The 22,773-nt window shown below is 37.7% G+C and overlaps 1 protein-coding gene and 1 non-coding gene across 18 annotated transcripts in view; both read right to left on the bottom strand.

The window, feature by feature from the left end:
• CFAP20DC (CFAP20 domain containing) overlaps positions 1–14,268 on the bottom strand; it is a 257,536-nt gene extending 243,268 nt beyond the window's left edge. For 16 of the 17 annotated variants that reach the window (XM_043885489.1, XM_043885495.1, XM_043885494.1 and 13 more), the window contains exons 1-4: positions 13,866–14,268; positions 11,032–11,121; positions 8,490–8,583; positions 1,278–1,350 (exon numbers count right to left, since the gene is read on the bottom strand). In XM_043885489.1, coding sequence (XP_043741424.1) covers positions 1,278–1,350; positions 8,490–8,583; positions 11,032–11,121; positions 13,866–13,886 — 278 coding nt within the window. In that variant the 5' untranslated portion in view covers positions 13,887–14,268. Of the gene's footprint in view, positions 1–1,277; positions 1,351–8,489; positions 8,584–11,031; positions 11,122–13,865 lie in introns of those variants that run through there. The other variant, XM_043885504.1, reaches the window with a different exon arrangement.
• A 6,498-nt stretch (positions 14,269–20,766) lies between these two features.
• TRNAW-CCA lies at positions 20,767–20,838 on the bottom strand. The gene has a single exon. It is a non-coding gene; the product is annotated as a tRNA-Trp (tRNA).
• Positions 20,839–22,773: the final 1,935 nt, after the last annotated feature.

Genomic DNA, 22,773 nt, shown 5'->3' with positions numbered 1-22,773 from the left:
CTCTCATGTCATTCTTGGATTGGAAAAATCAATACTGTCAAGATAACCAAACTACCATGGCAATCTACAGATTCAGTGTAATTTCTATCAACTTACCAATGGCATTTTTTTAAACAGAACTAGAACAGAAAAATTTAAAATTTGTATGCAACCACCAAAGACCCCTCATAGCTAAAACAACTCTGAGAAAGAAAAATGGAGCTAGAGGAATCAGAATCCTTGACTTCAGACAATACTTTGAAGGTACAGTCATTAAAACAGTATGGCAATGGCACAAAAACAGACATATAGATCACTGGAACAGAATAGAAAGCTCAGAGATAAACCTATGCATCTATTCTCAATGAATCTATGAAAAAGGCAAGAATATGGAGAAAAAACAGTCTCTTCAATAAGTGGTTCTGGGAAAACTTTACAGCTACATGTGAAAGAATAAAATTAGAACATTCTCCAACACCAGACACAAAAATAAACTCAAAATGGATCAAACACCTAAATGTAAGGCCTGACACTGTAACACTCTTAGGAGAAAACATACGTAGAACTCTCTGACAAAAATCACATCAATATCTTTTTGGATCCACCTCCTAGTATTACGAAAATAAAAACAAAAGTAAACAAATGAGACCTAATTAAACTAAAAGCTTCTACACAGCAAAGGAAGCCATAAACAAAATGAAAAGACAACCCAGAGAATGAGAGAAAATGTTTGCAAAGTGACCAACTAGGGATTAATCTCCAAAATATGCAAACAGTTCATGCAGCTCTATGTCAAAAAAACCCACCCAATCAAAAACTGGACAGAAGATCTAAACAGACATTTTTTCCAAAGAAGACATACAGATGGCCAAAAAGCACAAGAAAAGATGCTCAATATCACTAGCTATCAGAGAAATGCAAATCAAAACCACAATGAGATATCACCTCACATCAGTCAGAGTAGCCATTATCAAAAAGTCTACAAACAATAAACATGGAGAGGGCGTGGAGAAAAGGGAAACCTCCTATCTCTTCAAATCATAGGCTCCTCATTATTAAATTCAGGATCCTTTGATATTTTCTTAAACAGATGAAATCTGTTTTCTTCCCTTAGGGAAATGCCAGACTACAGTATATCCAGAAATACTATTAAATTAGTTTAATTACTTCATGTTGACTTGATAAGTCACTGCTCTTTAACGCAAAAACTGCCAGTTGTAATTAATGACTTCACACTGCTTCAATTGATCAAATGTCTAATACACATAAAACACTGAAAGAAGTTCTATATATCTTACAGCAATTCAGTGGAGAAGTCTTGTCCCAGGGGTATGTAAATCTGAAGTACAAGAAACCTCTGGATCAGTCCAACTAAAATGAAAGGAGGAAAATATACGTTTGTATGCCCAAATCATTTATTTGTACATATAAACAAAACAGTCACATGCCATCAATAAGCTGAAGCTTTTATCATTTCAATAATATACACAACTGCAAGAACACTACCTTGAGTTACAATCTCACTACAAAAAAGAAAAAAGATGAAATCAAATCAAACTCTTAACAACAAACGTTGTCTTTCAAAGTCCCATTTCTGGGCTTGGTGAAATCTTTATGGAAATTTATAAAATAATATTTTTTTCTTTACTGTTTTTATTAGGTTGCAAGAAAGTGTACACATTCAATAGATACATATAAAACTGAACTATATGTTTTCTCATTAAGGCGTTCATAAAAGCATGTAGCAATTATTCTTACTCACTGACAATTTTAACTGTATTTAACAACTTAATGAAAAATAATAGATCAGAAAAACAGTTCTAATTATGACAACTACAACTGAAGGTTTGATGAGCCATATCTAGTTCACATGGTTTTCAATGTGTCTAAAATGAGATGGATGGATGAACATATTTTCAGTTAAATACCTTTTGTTAATTTAAAATAAATTTAATTAATTTAATGCTTACAAATTAAAAACTTATAGCTTTTATTCCCCATCACCAGCTTCATCTGAATTAAAAATATCTGGAGAAAGACCTATGGCACTTTTGATAACTGAAGTCTACAAATGCTTCAAAAATCAACTGATTTTGTATTACCTCTTTGGACCTATTCACTTAATTCTTTTCCTCTTAGCTTTTGAACTTTCACTTGATATCTCAATTATGTTGCTTTTAATGAATGTTTTAGTATCACTTCCTCCTGAAACATGACTTCCAGGAATTTGTTTTTTCCCTAATGTGGAATGTTGCTTAGCAAGTGGAGATGTCTTGATACAATTGTAAACCTCTCCTACAAATCTAATAGTACAAGCCAATACATGGAGAAAACACTTTAAGGAAGGTAACTGGTCTAACATGAATGCTGTTTTCTATTCATTCCAACTTAGTAGACTTAACAAATTTAAGTATTTTAAAGTGACAATTTATATTTTGTTAGCCTAAGTATAAAAACGTTCTGTTTAGAATTCTTATGTTAAATTTTTTACAACATTCCTGAAGAACTTAAATAGTTCCTATATTTTACTTCAACTCTAGTTTCTAAGCAATAAACATATTTGACCAAATGTGCTTAATATTTTAAAAATTAAACATACAAGGATAAATTTGACTTAAAATACTAAGCTGCAAAGAGTCATCAGTAGAGGTAATAGTCTCTGATCTTAGAAAATTCTCTAGGAATCAGGTTCTACCACATTTATGGGAAAAGCCAACAAGACAACTAGAGCTCTGGACCACAAAACCAAAATGAAATACCCAAATTAGGCCAACTTAAATAAACTACCGTTAATCAATCTCTCTCATGTATCTTAAATTGACTGGCCCTACAGTATTTTTTCCACCCCATAAAGAGAGCTGAGAGAGCACTGGGATAAATGAAATCACTCTTTACAAAAGGTCCTAATTTATGTCACAGATCTCACTGAATCAGCAACTGTTCTCTTTCAACACAAAGAGCTACACACATAGGGCATTTTTGTATGAATATTTTTAGATATGAAAGATGTTTGCCCTCAAAAAAAAGAAAGCATTGTAATTCAACTCTCTCACATGTAGAAGCCCTAGTTTCCAAAAGGCTTCACTTCTAAGATTAAAAGAAGTACGACAATACCATACGGTAATGATCTGACAAAGAAAAAAGTACTCTAATAACATTTGACAGACACTGATCCTATGTGTCAGAAATGCTAAATAAACTCTATAGCAACATTTTTTCTTCCAGTGGCCGAGTAAATTTAAACTGACTCTTTGGCCAAGTAAATTTAAACTGACTCTTCATGTCTACATTATATTTAAAATCACTCTAAGCAATGCTGGAAATACTGTTAGTCAGAAAATGCCCATCAAGTACATAAAATTCATAAAAGTTCACTCTTTTTTCCTGAAATATGCAGGTTTCTGCACTTTTATAACATGTTCTCTGCCCGAGACAAAAGCTACCTCTATTTTTAAGAGGTCAGATCCTTTCTTCTTTTTTTTTTTTTTCTTTTTTTTTCCTTTCTTCTTTTGAATATTTTAAGACACATTTATTTAGTAAATAGATTTTTAAACAGTGGTTTTACAGCTGTTCCATTACAGCAAATCACAGTTGTATACCTCAACATACACTTTGCAAGTGTTACACTGTCCAAAGTGTTGGGACCAAACCACAGTACAGCAATCTTTTATAAATAACTTGGTAACAGTAACCTGAAGGTATTTCCTGATTCTACTGGACTCGTGACACAGACAGGACACTAAAATGCACCTTAGCTACTGTAGCACAGAAAACAGGAAACAATTATGGCTTCAAAATGGGTTATTCCACACCCCTTGAGCACATCAGAAAACCTGTTTGGGCCCTTTTACTTTTCATATGTAAAACTGGGTTGATAATTTAGGTTTACCCCTCACAGAATCATTTGTGTAGATCAAATGAGATCTATCACTCAATATTAAGATTTATTGAGCATCTACTATGAAAAAGACTCAGTGTTAAAGCTTTTGCAGTGACTAGGACAGACATGCTCTCTGCTCTCTTGGAACTTACATACTAGATTTCATGAAGGAGAAGGTCACATTGCTATGAAAGCTTATATAATCCTGAGTCATTGGGAGGAAGAGGATGATGAGTGAAGGTTTTCTTGTAGAAGTAACAGTGGAGTTGAGTTGGGAAGAACAGCGGAGATTGACTGGGCAAGGAAGATACGGGCAGAAGAGAGGAAAAAATATTGTATAGAGAGGGAATACTCCATAATGTGATAGAAGAGCCTATAGTAGATTAAATGAACTTAAAGGCCTAAAGGACTGACAGGAGAGACAGAAGGGGAAAAGCAGCAGGGGTATGTCTGGCAAATAGTCAGGGACTCAATTATGTGGGTCTTGAAAGCCTTGTGAGAGATACAGGTCATCCTAAAATCAATAGGAAGCCACTCATCCTTTCATTCATTTATTCAACAAAGATTTACTGAACGTTTACTATGTGCCAGGCACTGTTCTAGGTGAACCGAGTGGACTAAGTTTCTGTGCTGGTAGGTCTTAGTTTCTGGTGATGGCAGAAAAAACAATAAAAGAACATACTAAATAGCAAGTTCAAGGTGATAATTACTGTAGGAAAATGGATAGCAGGGTGAAGGAGATTAAGAATGGAGAAGGGATACAAAGCACAGGTGTAACTTAAGTCTGGGTAAGCACGGTCCTCACTGAGAAGATGACATTTTATTTGGCAAAGGCTTGAAGAAGGTGAGAGAGTGAGCCATGTAGCTACTTGGAAAAAGAAAGCCCTAGGCAGAGGGTATGGCTTGTGCACAAGTGCTAAGGTACCAGACTGTGGCTGAAAACAGCAAGGAGACCTGTATGGATGGAGGAGAGTGAACAAGGCAAAGTAACAGGAGATAAGATCAGAGTTAAGAGAACATCAGATACTACAGCGCCCTATAGATGTTTGGGTTTTACCCAGAGAGAGATGTGGCATTTTCAGCAGAAGAGTGCTTGATTTAAAAGCATCAGTCTGGCTGCTAAACTGACAATGGACTGTAGGGAAGCAAGTCAGAAACACAGACTAATTAGAAGGCTACTGCAATAATCCACGATAATGGTGGCGTGGACCAGGGTGGCAGCAGGGAAAGTAGCAAGAGGCAGTCAGACTCTAAAACTAATTTAAAGATAGAGCCAACACGATTTTCTTGATGGTTAAATGAAAAGAAGGAAAAAATTAAGATGATTTAAGAGTTTTTTGTCTGAACAACTGAAAGAAGCTTGCTGACAACTGAGATGGGGCAGTCTGCAGGAGGAGGAAGAAAAATTTCTAAGGTAAAGCTATTCAGGTAGAAATGTCAACTAAGCAATTGAATATACAAATCTGGAGTTTGGGACACAAGTCACTGATAAGAATGCAAGCTGATACACAGCAGAGATGAAATTTAAAGCCATCAGACTAGAGTCTGCAACTAAAGAAGTAAATGTAGTTTAGTGTCAAGAAGGTCAAAGACTAAGTCCAGAGGCACTGCCACATTAAGTTGGGTTGGGGAGAAGAGGAACCATGAAAGGAGACAGAAGAAAGACCAGTGAAGTAGGAAAAAGAAAAACAAACAAAAAATCCAGGAGTATGGGCATCCTGGAAGATGAGTGGAGAAAGTACTATATAAATCAAGTAAAGGATGTCAATTTTTGTCAATGCTGCTGCTAAGTTGAGCAAGACAGGAGCTGAGAACTGGCCACTGGATTCAAGAATAGAAACAGTACTAGAAACCTTGACAAGAGCACTGTCAATAGAGTAATAAAGTCAAAGCCACTGAAGGGTTTTAGAAAGAGGAAATCATAAGTTTATTTCAAAGAATTATAAAAAGTTAGGGCAGGGGTAGGCTGAGGGGAACCTCATAAAGATGACCTCATCCACCAGAGTAGCTGAAACTTAGATCAACACACAGCTTCAGGGATGCCGATCCCGAGAGACACACCATTTGATTAAGATGTCACAGGCAGAGAAGTATGGTTTCAAACATGAGCCTCAAATAGAAAGTCCCCAGGGAGACCATCCAAATGATAGATATTTACATGTAATAGAGTTTCTTTTCATATGGGCATCTCTGTATAACACATTCCAGCCTCAATAGCAAACATGGGCTTCTTTAACTTGCTAATGATCTACAAGTTTCAGTATCAAGGCCAAATGCTTACCATTAGAAATTATAACCTAAATCGTTACAGCTTCTTAGTATGAGACGTTTAACAAAATTACTGAATACTAACTATATATGATACACTAACTTAGGGGTACAAAGTAGATGATGCAAGAGTTCTGTCATGGAGAAATACACAATCTGATAATCACACCTTCCTTTATTTGATAATATATAGAGTTAAAAAAAAACTGACATATTTAGAAATACTCAAATATAATCCAGAACATTACTATTTAAAATTAAAATTTAAAAATACTGAATTTCATTATTAAAATTCCTTCACAGGTACTTAATACAGTAGGAAATACATATGAAGTGTCTAATGTCAAGTTGACAAAAATACAGTGGGTTTTTACTCTTAAAATAGGAATACAAAATGGTAATTGAACTTAATTTAGAATCCTTAACTTAAAGTCAATTCTTTATTCAAAGCATGCCATTGAATTTAAATTTAACCATAACAACTTCACATAGGTCATTTTATAGAAGTAAAAATAATTATAAGTTGCTATTATCAAAAATTCCAAATAATTAATCTTAAAGGCATTAGTACCGGGCAGACTATATAAACTGCTTCATTTGTTACAGGGCTGCACATGCTACAGAAAAGTCAGATTAATTTTTAATTGCAGGACATTGTACAAGAAATACATTAAAAGATTTTTCTTTCTTCCAATTAAAACTACCCATCTTTCCATTTTTAAAAAGCAATTATAACATATTAAATGTTTTATTTCTTAAAAAAAAAATAGATAAAAGTAGGAAAGGGGAGCTTGTCTTTAATCACTGAGCCTTTGTTAGAGGAGAAATCTTTCTCAGGGCCAAATGAGAAAGGTTACTAGAAGTGATTTGATTTTGTCAAAAACATCATCAAGGGCATAGATGCTGAAGGCATCACATGGATGTAGAGGCCAACAATAATAAATAAAAAAGAACTAAAATTGGTTTAGAGCAAAGTCATGTTCCTGAATATCAGATGTGTTCATTTTAAAGTCAATAGTCTTAAAAAAGACGGTCCATGTTTCCTGTTAAAAAATAATCTACGTTTTCAGACATGTTTCTATGGCTTATCTCAGTTCACCTTATTTATCAGTACAAATTTATGGATAAATTAAAAAAAAAAATCTCTGCTATTAAAAATGCAACCTATGAGGAAATCATGGTTTTAAAATGGTAATAAACTAATAACAATTATTTTAACAATGACTATCCCTTCTCTTTGAAGTTGTTTTTTATTTTATTCAGAAAGATACCATTTTAAAATAAATCATCTTCCAACTATAATTTGTATGGCTTGATTTATGTCTTAGAAATCTAAAATATGTATGTAGTAATTTGAAATAGTAGATAAAACACAGAGTCTATAAAAGTTTAGAAAACAGGATTAAAATGAGAAAATCAGATACCAAGACTAGCTCTTTTCATAGTCCATGGCACACAATAAGTATTCAATAAATGTTCTTAATGAAAGAAGTAGTAAATAATGAATGTAAAAAATAACTGATTACCTATATTGGTTAAAACACAATAGATAAATATAGGACAAAGTTAATGAAAATACGGTAAATAATTTTGATAATTTATATTTCTTAAATCATATCAGGGTATGCAGAGCCTAATTTTGTGGCAGAGCATTGAATTTTAACCCCAGTTTGGCCAAAAATTGGGCTTCTGATCATAAATTTCGGTGATCACTCAGAGTTCTTTCTGCTTTAAGCTACTGTCCCTAATTCCCAGAACAGATAAGAATTGAAATCTATTGTGGGGTTTTTTGTTAAATCACATATTCATATCTTTACTTATTAAATATGAATATTTCTAAAGGTATATAAGTTGATATATTACTAAGCCTTATATAGTACTTCACATACATTTTTCCTCAAAAATTAATTCACTCTAAGAACTCATGAGTTTATTTCAAAGTATAGCCTTAACTAGCTGATCTCTTGAGGAGGAATCAACCTTAGTGTGTTCATCCATAAAAGACTTAGTGTCAGGATTAAAAGAATTAAAAAAAATGAAATGCTTAGAAAGTCATTGGCACACAGTAAGTGCTTAATAAATATCATTACTATTCTAATGAAATAATCTTATACATATCTTGTAATTTAGAAGGTTAAATAATCTTCTAAATCTTCTTTAAAATAGAAGTTAATTTCTAATAAACAATGAAGCAGAATCTCTTTTCAAAAGCCTGGTATAAAGTTACTCTTTAAATTAAAAATCTTATTACTATACATCAACAGATGCCAGTAAAAGCCAAACTTACACATCTGTTTATGAGACTTAAAAGTTTCACTTTAAGCATCAAATGTTAAGCTTCAATGTTAAAAATCTTACTTACGGATTTGCTTATTCTCCTTTGGTAACTGTATTTTATTCGTTTGGCTGCTGCCTTCCAGTACAAACACAAAACTTTTAACTTCTTTATCAAATTCCTGCAGAACAAAATTGAATTACAGTGCTAATTGTGTGTTTTATTTCACTTTTATTATAAAATTGAAGTAGCAGGCCCATACAAAAAGCCCCACACTCAAATGACTTAAAAACAGGCCCAGGTCTTAATGATGCTGCTAAGACTTGCCGGGAATTGGAATATAGAAGCCACACTTAGCTACTTGGCAAATTCTCTTCTATATCAAGACAGTCTTCCTCCAATTAATAAGTTTTCCAACATCAGGGATTCCCAGGTTACTAATTTAGAGTTTCCAGAGTCCAGGTATCCTTCCCCTTCTATAATCTATGTTTCTGCCTAATAGCACAGGCTGAACATCTCTCTCTGGTAACAGTACAATAAACCATCTAAATTATGTTGTATCTAGTCTGGAAGTTCCTTGGTTCAAGCCATGGCTCATATAGAATTAATCAGTGCCTTATTTTACTGGTCCTCTAACGTGAAGTTCCATACATCATTTACTTACAATTAGTACAAACTAAAGTTTTACAACTAAGGAAGGTCATCTAAAAAACAAACAGAAACAAAACGCACCTGGAAATGAAAAACTTACTATACACGAGAATCCAATTTCTATCAAAGTATTAATGCAAACGGTTATTATTTTTTAATCTTGAAGCAAATTTCCAATCTTTAAAAACAAAGCCTCCTTTTTCACAAAGAAACCTTTCATAGATCCTCTTCCTTTTGGTACATGTTTTAAAAATACATTGTAACCAATGGTTGCTAAGGATTAAGTAACATTTAAATAAATTTGTATTATATTTATCACAATAACATCTCTCATGTATTTGTAATGAACATAGAGTGTATTATTTATTTCATCTGCACACATGTTGGGCATACACTAAAACCTTTCAACAGCTTATCAAAATCTTGAACATGATCATAAACCCTTGTGTAGTCCAGCCCCTGCCCAGTTTTTCTAACTTCATCTCTTGCCTTAGACTCTCCTCCACTCTTCATCCTGGCCTCTAGCCTTCCAACAGTTTCTTAAAAATTCTAAGTTCTCTCCAAAGCAAGGACTTTATACCTGCTTTTCTCATTGCCTGAAATGTTTATCTCTCTACCAGCTCCATCTGGTGCCTAGTTAGCTAGAGATCAAATATTATTTCCTCAGGGGAGCCTTTCCTAACCTTTCTGCTCTATACCCTCACAACACCAATTTACTTTCTTTCATAGTAAAAGCTATAAAATTTTGAGCAAGTCACTTAACCTTATCATGCCTATAAGATAAGCGTAAGTGTACTTTATGAAATACAAGGTTATTGTACGGACTACATAACATGTAATGTGCTCAATCCTATGGTTGGCACTCAATTAATAGTAGTTTAAAAAACTATCCATAGAATAAAGTCTCTAGAAAGATATTTTTCTCTCAACTGTACAAGAGAGAAGAGAAAGAGAAAAAGACAGGGAAGGATATGGATTTTTAGGTCTGGTGGCCAAGAGGTTGAGGTAGTTCCTGTCAGATGTTATTGGTTTTCCCTATGAAATGGGGGGTGAAGTCTTCTGGTAAATAAGTAAGGAGGGCCTGTCTTGGGTGTGGGTTGGGGGTGGGGGTAAGGAGTTTATGGCTGGAAATCTGAAAGATACTAGAGAAAGAGTCATTTTAGAGACCAGGAGACAAGATTAGGTTCTTGGGCTGTTCATACTTAATTCACAGCATTATCAACCTGAAAGACTAATAGGTATTTTCTCCAAAGGTATTGTGATGCCCACACGCAGACACAGGAAAGAGATGTGATCAGGAATTCAGAAACGGTTGGCATTTGCTAGGCAGGCATGATGAAAGGAGGAGGAACAGGGCAGTCAAAGTCTTGACTGGGAAGTGACTGAAATTTTGGACCATGGTGGATTCTGGGCTGGAGAGAAAAAGAAAGTGAAGACAGACTGAGTGAGTAAGTAGGTAAGTAAGTAAATCAATCTAAACACTGAGAAAAAAGTAGAATGGTCAATGGCCTAATAGTGACAATTAGGTTGAAGAGCAAATAGAGTGGGAGTAACCAGGCAAGCAACATTAAGAATCAAAGAGTAGACTCAAGGTCTCAGTAATTTCAGAGGCCATGCAGTTTTCGGTAGTAAGTTACAAAATGTGACAGAGGGAAACAGTGCTGAAGTAGAGTGGAGAAGGTCATTAGAGATGAAGAAATCAAGAAAATGAGAAGCCCAGGGTTTGAAGATTTTCCTCAGATACTGAAATTGCCTAAAACAATGTCAGGACTTGACACCTAGAGAAGGGTTATGAGCTGTGTGCCAAAGTCTTCAATTGAGGAGGGGTATCTCAAAGGGTTGAAGCCAGTAGTCATGAAAGGGTTTTGAAGTGAATGAACAGGTAAACCAGTTCTGAAACCTTACCAAGCCCTTTTTGTTATAATCTTTAGTCTCATTTCTTTTCCCGATTTAGCAGGCTTTAATTTTTAACACTTACTTTCCAAATCACAGATGGACTGCCGAGGATCTTCCATTTTGCTCCAGGATTTTTACCCTGGGCACTAAAGATTTCAACAAATGCACCTCCCTAGGGTGAAAAAAAATTTTTTTAAATTACAGTGAAAAACAATGCTAAGAAGGAGGAAATATTATCTACCACATAGTCTGTAACCACTGTTCTGGGAATATGTCAGTAAAGTAGATCTGGGAGGAAACATTATCCTTGTTATTATTCCTTTATATCTTGGGTGTATCTAAGCAACAACTGCTCTGATTCAAGTCGCCTCAAGTTAATAGTTTAAGAAATTTTTTTTGAAAGCAAACATTAAATAAATTTCAAGCTATACAAACTTTACAGTCTCCCAGTGTAAGATTCATTTACTTCATGTATATAGTTCATGCTCACAAAATATTTTATTCAACACACACTAAAGGGTCAAAACTCAACTCTCAGGCAAGGCTAATCAAATTGGATAATTATCTCTTGCTACAAGCTTTTTAGTTACACTAACCTGAGTTCCAATACCAGTTCTTCCATTTATTAACTGACCTTCGAGTTACTTAACCTCTTGATTCTCCTGTAACATGGGTTATCAGATTACATAGGGCAGTAAACATAAACTATCACATTCAGTATCTTGCACCAAGCTCATTAGTACCAACAATGATTACTGAAAAAAAGGGCAAACTGAATAGTACTGGGTCAATTAAAAAAAGCTTGAACTTGGAGAGCGAGTGATTCTTATTTTAAGAATTCCTATACGATTTTTTTATATATTTAACACAATTTGGTGATCTACAAAATACGTACAAAAAAAGAGAATTATTTCTATAGACATGCTAAATGTTCTCTACTGTAATCCTGAGAACATGGAGGGACATGCTCACATAAAATCACAAAACACATTACTAAATGTCCATAAGCTTTAATTATAAAAGAGAGGCATTATAAATGATTGTATCTAAGGAAGAGTTTACTGAAAAACTGAAAACCTGAGAGTAAATATGATTCCTTTTATGGCCTGTTAATTTATAAGCAGTGCATAAGCAACTGTCTGATTTTCATAAAGTGTTCAGCTTTTAATTTTTCTCAGTAATACAAAGATATTTTTGCTTCCGTGTTTTAACTTGAAGCTGAGACATTTAATGTCTTCTTGAGGCAGTGTTATGTGCAACTGAGGAAAAGAATTACTATAGCTTCTGAAGTCAGGGCATATTTCACTATGAATTTTAAATTTGAGGAAGTTATTTTTTTAAGAGAAAAATCCATACACCTGAACAGACAAAAAAATATACTTCCCCCATGCCCATTCCTTTCTGCTATCGCCTGTTTCCCATAGTGGACACAGGTTTTTATATAACAATATATACTTTACCTATAAGTGAAAGAAAGTCTCTAAAATTGTTCTAACACATTTAATGGCATCAAACGTAATAGAAGAAAGAGAACTGCGGAACACTCTGAGGAGGCTCGTAAGAAGGCAGGTAGTATATGGTGAAAAGCAAACAAGGAAGCGTGGGGACTTCCGTGATGGTCCAGGAGTCTCTGCTTCTAAAGCAGGGGGCACCATTTCTTCCTCAGGTTGGGAAACTATGCTGTCCCGCGGCAACTACTGAGCCTGCGCACTATGGACATTCAGTAATGTGTTTCGTGATTTTATGTGAGCATGTCCCTCCATGCTCTCAGGTTCACAGTAGAGAACATTTAGCATGTCTATAGAAATAATTCTTTTTTGTACATATAGATCTCCAAATTGTATTAAATATATAGAAAATCGTACAGGAATTCTTAAAATAAGAATCACTCCCTCTCCAAGTTCAAGTTTTTTTAATTGACCCAGTACTATCCAATTTGCCCTTTTTTTTGGAATAATCATTACTGGTACTAATGAGCTCTGTGCTCACCCAGCCCAGCCAAAACATAAAAGCAACAAAGAGGTGACCAGCAGAGGACTGTTCCAGCACAGGGACAAATTTGTTTTCAACAGCAGTACTCAGATGGAAGACACATGGAGGTACGGGGTACGGGGCGGAGGGCAGGAGACTGGAGCCAAGGAAGAGCAGGGAGATGCCCGGTGAGGTGAGGAAAGCTGGAGAGCTCTGGAAACTATCCAGGGTAGGCAAGGTGACTGAAGAAGGGCCAGAAGCAGTTTCCCTCAGTGTGTTATCTGGACCACCTGCATCTGAATCGACTGCGCAAAGGTTCTATGAAGATCAATTAACTGTTCCATCGACAGAGATTCTGATTCACTCTATTTGAGGGTGAGGATCAAGAAATTCGTTATTTTTACACGTACTCCAAATAATCTTAATGTACCGCATGTTTGAGAATCATTAACCCCCAGTTTGGGGGGTGGGGGGAGAAAACAGCACATGGCCAAAGTGCTTATGCTCTTTCTGGGCTTAACCCATTCATGCATTCACTTATTTACTCTCTTCTAAATAGCGTCCGAGTTTCCAGAGTGCCTCAAAATTGGTAAAACTCAAGGTTGATGGGTCCTGTCCTCAAGTGTCTGGTCCAGCAGGTCTGGTTGAGGGTTTAAGGCTGCATTTCACTCACAAACACAGGCATCCCTATACCTTGAGAAGCACGGAACTGTTGAGTGAACAAAAGTCAAATCATATCCCCACACGTCAGTTGCCTTTTTTTTTTTTTTTTTTGGTGGAGGAGGAGGGTCAAGAGCACTTACCCAGTAATTCCTTCTTACCCCTAAAAAGACGGTATTATTTGGGGATGTGGGGTAGGGAGTGGGGTGGCTGAGAGTTGTCAACAGAACGTGAGCTACCTCACCCGAGAGAAACTAGACAGGATGGACAGCCGTTTCGGGTTACCTGGTACTCATTTTTGAACATTCCCGCAGGGGGCCCAGGGCTTGAGGGGCACGGGGTTCAGGGCTTCCAGAAAAATAGCTTGACACAGACGGCTGGAAGTCGGCGGGAGGGCGGGAAGCCCGGGGCCCGACGGCCAAGGAAGAGCTTCGTGCTCCGTCGCGACTTCCAGGCTCTTCTCAGCCCTTAGTCAGCTCCACCTCAGACCCGCGACCCGAACCATCGCGGCGCAGCCTCCAGTGAGCCCGGGTCTGTGAGGGCACTGCTGCTTGGGGGAGCTCCCGGCGGCAGCCGGGACGAAGTGTGTGCGTAACCTACGTGATGGGACGCACAGACGCCGAGCCTCGGACAACCGCCCGCCCGCTAGCCCGGGAAAGGCGGGCGCGTTCCCGCCGCCGTCCCGCCCCCGAATCCTCTCGGAAAAGGGCGGGGCCGAGAAGGACGGACCTTCTAACCGCGCCCATTGGTTCCCAGTAGGCGCCAGCGCGTGGCGCTGTCTGAGCGTCACGCCGAGGGACACGTGACTACGCAATGACGTAGGCGTTGCCCAGGCAACTGAGGGTCTCCCGCGGAAAGGGTGGAACGTCCAACCTGACACCCTCACTCTGGCCAGGAAGTGACTTACGTCTGCAAAGATAAGTGAAAACTTAACCTGGCTTAACAACTACCACAAATGTTGGACTTTTCTAGAAAACATAAATCACGTCGACTTGGTCTTTCCTCCTTGTGAACAAGACTAGTGATAGGTTGCTGAGGTAAAGAGTCATGGAATCATGGAACCAGGTTTCTAAATGTGGCTTCAGTCAATGCTAGGGTCGCCAAACCCTTTCATTGCTTCCAAAGGTCCAAGGAGGTAAGAGTATTTACTCAAGGTCACTGCTTGGCTTCAAAAATCCAAGGTTTTTTTGCTCCAAATAATAAAGGCATGAGGCGGGCGCTGGCTTAAGTTTGGTTCTGTGTTTTAAACACTCTTAAAGTGTAAGCTTTAAAAAAAGTACCTTCTCACTCTCTTCTTTTTTAAATAGCTTGTTCGTTTATTTGGCTGTGGCAGGTCTTAGTAGCAGCACAGGGGATCCTCCTTGCCCTGCTCATTCTCCAGTAGTTGTGACCAGAAGGCTCCTACTTGCAGTGCTTGGGTTTAGTTGCTCGAGGCCTGTAGGATCTTAGCTTCCCAGGTGACCAAGTGGTAGAGAATATGTCTGCCAATGCGGTAAATGGAAGAGACATAGGTTTGATTCCTGGGTTAGGAAGATCCCCTGGAGTAGGAAACAGCAACCTACTCCAGTAGTCTTGCCTGGAATATTCCATGGCCAGAAGAGCATGGCAGGCTACATGGGGGTCACAAAAGATTTGGACACTGTTTAGCACACAGCATTGCCTGGAAAATCCCATGGATGGAGGAGCCTGGTAGGCTGCAGTCCATGGGGTGGCAAAGAGTCAGCCATGACTGAACAACTTCACTTTCACTTTTCACTTTCATGCATTGGAGAAGGAAGTGGCAACACACTTCAGTGTTCTTGCCTGGAAAATCCCAGGGACAGGGGAGCCTGGTGGGCTGCCATCTATGGGGTCGCACAGAGTTGGACACGACTGAAGCGACTTAGCAGCAGAGAACACACAGCATACACATGGGGTCTTAATTTCCCCAGGAGGAACTGAGTCTCTGACCCCTGCATCGCAAGGTGGCTTCTTAACCACTGAATCACCAGGAAAGTCACCAATGTCAGTATTAATGTCAGCTCAGTTCAGTTAACTCTCTCACTTCTGTCCCCACTTCTGTTTGGGACCCCATGGACTGCAGCATGCCAGGCCTCCATGTCTATCACCAATTCCCAGAGTTTACTCAAACTCCTGTCCGTCAAGTAGGTGATGCCATCCAACTATCTCATCCTCTGTCTTCTTCTTCTCCTCCTGCCCAACATCAGGGTCTTTTCCCATGAGTCAGTTCTTCACATCAGATTTTCCAAAGTATTGGCGTTTAAGCTTTAGCATCAGTCCTTCCAGTGGATATTCAGGACTGACTTCCTTTAGGATGGACTGGTTGGATCTCTTTGCAGTTCAAGGGACTCTCAAGAGTCTTCTCCAATACCGCCATTCAAAAGCATCAAATTCTTTGGAGCTCAGCTTTCTTTAAAGTCCAACTCTCACATCCATACACAACTACTGGAAAAACCATGGCTTTGACTAGACAGACCTTTGTTGGCAAAGTAATGTCTCTGCTTTTTATATGCTATCTAGGTTGGTCATAGCTTTTATTACAAAGATCAAGAGTCTTTTAATTTCATGGCTGCAGTCACCATCTGCAGTGATTTTGGAGCCCCCCCAAAATAAAGTCTCTCACTGTTTTCACTATTCCCCATCTATTTGCCATGAAGTGATGGCACCATATGCCATGATCTTAGTTCTCTGAATGTTGAGTTTTAAACCAACTTTTTCACTCTTCTCTTTCACTTTCATCAAGAGGTTCTTTAGTTCTTCATTTTCTGCCATAAGGGTGGTATTATCTGCATATCTGAGGTTATTGATATTTCTCCCGGCAGTCTTGATTCCAGCTTGTGCTTCCTCCAGCCCACTGTTTCTCATGATGTACTCTGCATATAACTTACATAAGCTGGGTGACAATGTGCAGCCTTGACCTACTCGTTTCCCGATTTGAAACCAGTCTGTTGTTCCCTGTCCAGCTCTAACTGTTGCCTCCTGACCTGCATACAGGTTTCTCAAGAGCATGGCAGGTGGTCAGATATTCCCATCTCTTAAAGAATTTGCCAGAGTTTGTTGTGGTTCACACTCAAAGGCTTTGGCATAGTCAATAAAGCAGAAATAGATGTTTTTCTGGAATTCTCTTGCTTTTTAGATGATCTGATGGATGCTGGCAATTTGACCTCTGGTTCATCTATCTTTTCTAAAACCTGCTTGAACATCTGGAAGTTCATGGTTCACATATTGCTGAAACCTGGCTTGGAGAATTTTGAGCATTACTTTACTAGCGTGTGATATGAGTGTAATTGTGCGGTAGTTTGAGCATTCTTTGGCATTGCCTTTTTCTGGGACTGGAATGAAAACTGACCTTTTCCAGTCCTGTGGCCACTGCTGAGTTTTCCAAATTTGCTGGCACATTGAATACAGCACTTTCACAGCATCATCTTTCAGGATTTGAAATAGCTCAACTGGAATTCCATCACCTCCACTAGCTTTGTTCATAGTGATGCTTCCTAAGGCCCACTTCACTTCACATTCCAGGATGTCTGGCTCTAGGTGAGTGATCACATCATCGTGATTATCTGGGTCGTGAAGATCTTTTTTGTACAGTTCTGTGTATTCTTGCCACCTCTTCTGCTTCTGTTAGGTCTGTATCATTTCTGTCCTTTATTGTGCCCATCTTTGCATGAAATGTTCCCTTGGTATGTCTGATTTTCTTAAAGAGATCTCTAGTCTTTCTCATTCTATTCTTTTCCTCTATTTCTTTGCATTGATCACTAAGGAATGCTTTCTTATCTCTCCTTACTATTCTTTGAAATTCTGTATTCAGATGGTATATCTTTTCTTTTCTCCTTTGCCTTTCACTTCTTTTCTATTCACAGCTATTTGTAAGGCCTCCTCAGAGGACCATTTTGCCTTTTTGCATTTCTTTTCCTTGGGGATGATCTTGATCCCTGCCTCCTGTAAATGTTACAAACCTCTATTCATAGTTCTTCAGGCACTCTATCAGATCTAATCCCTTGAATCTATTTCTCACTTCCACTGTATAATTGTAAGGGATTTGATTTAGGTTATACCTGAATGGTCTAGTGGTTTTCCCTACTTTCTTCAATTTAAGTCAGAATTTGGTTTCTTTGGTTAAGTCCTACTAATCCTACAGAGTTTACATCAAGAGTCTCTTTCTAAGGTACTCCTCTGATATCCCTGAATTGATCAGATCCCCCTATTTACATGTTCTCATAGCATCTTAGCTCTTAGCATTATTGAAATCGTTATTGAAATTTTATATGGGTTTGTAATATTGGCCATATCTAGTGGACTGTATATTTCAAGAGACCAGGTACCATGTCTTTTCATTTGCTTGTTTTTTGTTTTTTTACCCTTGAATCCATCTCTAATGCTTGGTATACTACTCCAACTATGTACTTGGTATAACAAAATAGTAATTGTATGAATGACTGAATGAAAGTAGGAGGAAATGAAAAGCAAATATACTCTTAAAAGACAGCCATAGTTTTCGTGTTGAGAAAACATGAAGAAAGCAATTGAGAACATATTTCGTTAATAACATAATTAATAATCTTAATTAGATTTGCTTTGTGCTCAGTCGTGTCCAACTCTTTTGCGTAGCCCACCAGGGACTGTAGTCCTCCAGGCTCCTCTGTCCATGGAATTTTTAAGGCAAGAGTACTGGAGTGGGCTTGAATTTGCTACTCCAGGGCATTTTCCCCACTCAGGGATTGAATCTGCTTTTCTTGCATCTCCTTGCTTCTCGTGCATTAGCAGGCAGATTCTTTACCACTAGCACCACCTGGGAAGCCCAAGCTCAGTGTATTGATAGAGAAACTAATTACAGAATTGAAGAGATTAACCACAGTGTATCAATGTCTTGTTACTCAGATATTTTTAAGATCACCTATTTATTCAATTTAATGCTGGAAAATAACAGTAAAATTTACTCCAACCTCCTTATTTTCTCAAGACAAAGGATTGTCCAAGGCCCAGCTGTCCAGGGTTTGGATCATCTCCTAACCCTCCTAAGTCATAACAAGTTGAGGAGACTTATAGTTGGATTTTTGTTATCAAGTGTGCTGTAGGGCCTGTCCAGGTACTGGACTGCTCGGAAGGCAACCCAACTTAGATCAAAATTGTTGTGTCTATGGTGAGAACTTACCTTAATACTGACATTGGTGGCTATAAAGCAAATATAAGCATGTGCCCTACTTTAACAATATGAACTCAAGACGACAGATAGGAAGAGATTTAACTTTATAATATCAAATGCTTTTTGTTTGATTTGGATGAATGCAAGCTGTGGCTAAAAACTTGGATTTAGATACGACTTCAGGAATGGCTACTAGAATTAAGCACCACCCACCCACCTACCCCCACCCTCAAACCCTGAAAAAAAAAACCCAGCCTACTCAAAGCATTTTGCTTCAGCCAAGTTATTTATGTACATTATAAATGGCAGTGAAACTGTTTCTCTAATTGCTACAATTTTTAAAGAAGCTGGTACAATTAGTAATTGCATTAAATCACCTAACTTAATTTGACAACATTAAGAATTAGTCACTTTACAAGCTTTAAAGTGCTTGTCTTTGTTCTACAAAGAAAGTAATTTGGTAGTGTATTAATATTATTAAAGTATATTGGATGATATTTAAAATGGAATAGACTAGAAGCAGTTTTAAAGGGTAGCAGAGTCTTTGTATGTCAATGTAGTCATTCAAGTTAGATGATATGGTTATTAATTTGACAAGAGATAGTATTCTTTTGAACTCAGAAAGTGTAGTATTTGCCACAGCATATTTGAAGTTCATATTTTGGTTGCAGTTCACAATCAAATTATTTGGTGTAATGGGAAGGAAAAAAGATACTGATTTGATGATCAGAATTTTTTTTGGTATGCAGTAATCTAGAAATGTTTAATACTTGGGCAGTTATTTTATTCCACATTATAACTAACTTTATGAATGACATTAATGCCAAGTTGCTAGAATAATTTAAAAATTGTGCCTGTTTTGTATTTTTCAAGCAAGTTGAAAAAAATTCATGCTATCTGAGTCATAGTCATGTGTTTCATTTTTGATTTGAGAATAGTGAATCTTTTTTAGGAAGGTGCAGTGTGGGGAAAGTTTTTGAGGACTGTAAGTTTTCTCCAAAAATGTTTTTCTTTTCTGTTTTTTTTTTTTTCTTTCTGATCTGTGCAACTCCACAATGACTGTTTCCTGCCTGTACCTTTGGATTACCAAAATTCATGCATAAACCTGAAATTTCCAAAATGAGTTACTACCTGCAGGTTTTCTCAGGGGAAAAAAAAAACAAAAACAAACTTTTCCAGTAGTTGAACATTTCCCTATGTATTACCTATAAATACTTCCCTAAATAAATCAGTTTTAAATAGCAAGCACAAGTTTAGAAAAGTGAACATAGTTGTAAAATGCATCTTTGAAAAGAGTAAATGAAGAGAGGTGATATTTAATGCCAGTTTGTTTTTAAATAACATAAATGCTCTTATTTTGTCATAAAAGTTAAATTAGATCTAAGTAGTAAGTTTTTCTATCCCTAACCTAAATAGCCAACTAGTGTTGACTTGTGATAAGAGGGCTATAGAAACCTGGATAGCCACATACAAAAAAATGAAGATGGATCCTTATTTTATTGTATATAAAACATTAATTCAAAATGGACCTAAACATGAAACTGTAAGAGAAAACATAGGAGAAAGATTCATGAAATTTGATTTGACAATGATTTCTTAGATATGACACTAAAATCACAGGCAACAACAAAAACAACAGAATATAAATTAAGCTACATCAAAAACTTAAAACTTCTGTGCATCAAAGGACATTATCAACAGCATTAAAAGGCAACCTATGGAATGGGATAAAATATTTGGAAATCATTTATCTGTAATGTATATATTCAGAATATACACGGAACTTATACAACAATAACAAAAAACTCCCAATTCAAAATTGGCAAAGATGTGAATAGACATTTATCTAAAAACAAAATACAAATGGCTAATAAAGCACATGAAATTCAATATCACTAACCATTGAAAGTGAAAGTGAAGTCGCTCAGCCGTGTCCGACTCTTTGCAACCTGTGGACTCTAGCCTACCAAGCTCCTCTGTCCATGGAGTTCTCCAGTCAAGAATACTGGATTGGGTTACCATTTCCTTCTCCAGTGGATCTTCCCAACCCAGGGATCGAACCTGGGTCTCCCGCATTGGAGGCAGACGCTTTAACCTCTGAGCCACCAGGGAAGCCCCATTAGGGAAATGCAAATCAAAATCTCAGTGAACTATCAGCTCACATTCATTAGGATGACTAGTATCAAAAACATGGAAAGTAAAGGTGTTGGTAAGAATGTGGAGAAATTAGAACACTTGTGCACTGTTGGTGGCAACGTAAAATGATGCAGCAACTATGGAAAATGGTATGGCAGTTTCTCAAAAAAATTTTTAAATAGAATTAACATCAGTTCAGTAGCTCAGTCGTGTCCGACTCTTTGCGACCCCATGAATTGCAGCACACCAGGCCTCCCTGTCCATCACCAACTCCGGGGGTCCACCCAAACCCATGTCCATCGAGTCAATGATGCCATCCAACTATCTCATCCTCTGTCGTCCCCCTCTCCTCCTGCCTTCAATCTTTCCCAGCATCAGGGTCTTTTCTAATGAGTCAGCTCTTCACATCAGGTGGCCAAAGTATTGGAGTTTCAGCTTCAACATTAATCCTTCCAATGAACACCCAGGACTGATCTCCTTTAGGATGGACTGGTTGGATCTCCTTGCAGTCCAAGGGACTCTCAAGAGTCTTCTCCAACACCACAGTTCAAAAGCATCAATTTTTCAGTGCTCAGCTTTCTTTGTAGTCCAACTCTCACATCCGTACATGACCACTGGAAAAACCATAGCCTTGACTAGACAGACTTCTGTTGGCAAAGTAATGTCTCTGCTTTTTAATATGCTGTCTAGGTTGGTCATAACTTTCCTTCCAAGGAGTAAGCGTCTTTTAATTTCATGACTGCAATCACCATCTGCAGTGATTTTGGAGCCCCCAAAAATAAAGTCAGCCACTGTTTCCCCATCTATTGGCCATGAAGTTATGGCACCAGATGCCATAATCTTAGTTTTCTGAATGTTGAGCTTTAAGCCAACTTTTTCACTCTCCTCTTTCACTTTCATCAAGAGGCTCTTTAGTTCCTCACTTTCTGCCATAAGGGTGGTATCATCTGCATATCTGAGGTTATTGGTATTTCTCCCGGCAATCTTGATTCCAGCTTGTGCTTTTTACAGCCCAGTGTTTCTCATGATGTACTCTGCATAGATTAAATAAGCAGGGTGACTATATACAGCCTTGACATACTCCTTTTCCTATTTGGAGCCAGTCTGTTGTTCCATGTCCAGTTCTAACTGTTGCTTCCTGACCTGCCTACAGGTTTCTCAAGAGGCAGGTCAGGTGGTCTGGTGTGCCCACCTCTTTCAGAATTTTCCACAGTTTATTGTGATCCACACAGTCAAAGGCTTTGGCATAGTCAATGAAGCAGAAGTAGAAGTTTTTCTGGAACTCTCTTGCTTTTTCGAGGATCCAGCAGCGGATGTTGGCAATTTGATCTCTGGTTCCTCTGCCTTTTCTAAAACCAGCTTAAACATCTGGAAGTTCACGGTTCACACATTGCTGAAGCCTGGCTTAGAGAATTTTAAGCATTACTTTACTAGTGTGTGAGATGAGTGCAATTGTGCAGTAGTTTGAGCATTCTTTGGCATTGCTTTTCTTTGGGACTGGAAAGAAAACTGACCTTTTCCAGTCCTGTGGCCACTGCTGAGTTTCCCAAATTTGCTGGCATATATAGTGCAGCACTTTCACAGCGTCATCTTTAGGATTTGAAATAGCTTAACTGGAATTCCACCACCTCCACTAGCTTTGTTCGTAGTCATGCTTTCTAAGGCCCACTTGACTTCACATTCCAGGATGTCTGGCTCTAGGTGAGTGATCACACCATCGTGATTATCTGGGTTGTGAAGATCTTTTTTGTACATTCTTCTGTGTATTCTTGCCACCTCTTCTTAATATCTTCTGCTTTTGTTAGGTTCCTACCATTTCGGCCCTTTATTGTGCCCATCTTTGCATGAAATGTTCTCTTGGTATCTCTAATTTTCTTGAAGAGATCTCTAGTCCTTCCCATTCTGTTGTTT

Source organism: Cervus elaphus, chromosome 24 (assembly GCF_910594005.1).
Source record: "Cervus elaphus chromosome 24, mCerEla1.1, whole genome shotgun sequence".
Lineage (NCBI taxonomy): Eukaryota > Metazoa > Chordata > Mammalia > Artiodactyla > Cervidae > Cervus > Cervus elaphus.
The sequence above is the reverse complement of the archived record's forward strand: the minus strand, read 5'-3'. Positions and strand labels throughout refer to the sequence as shown.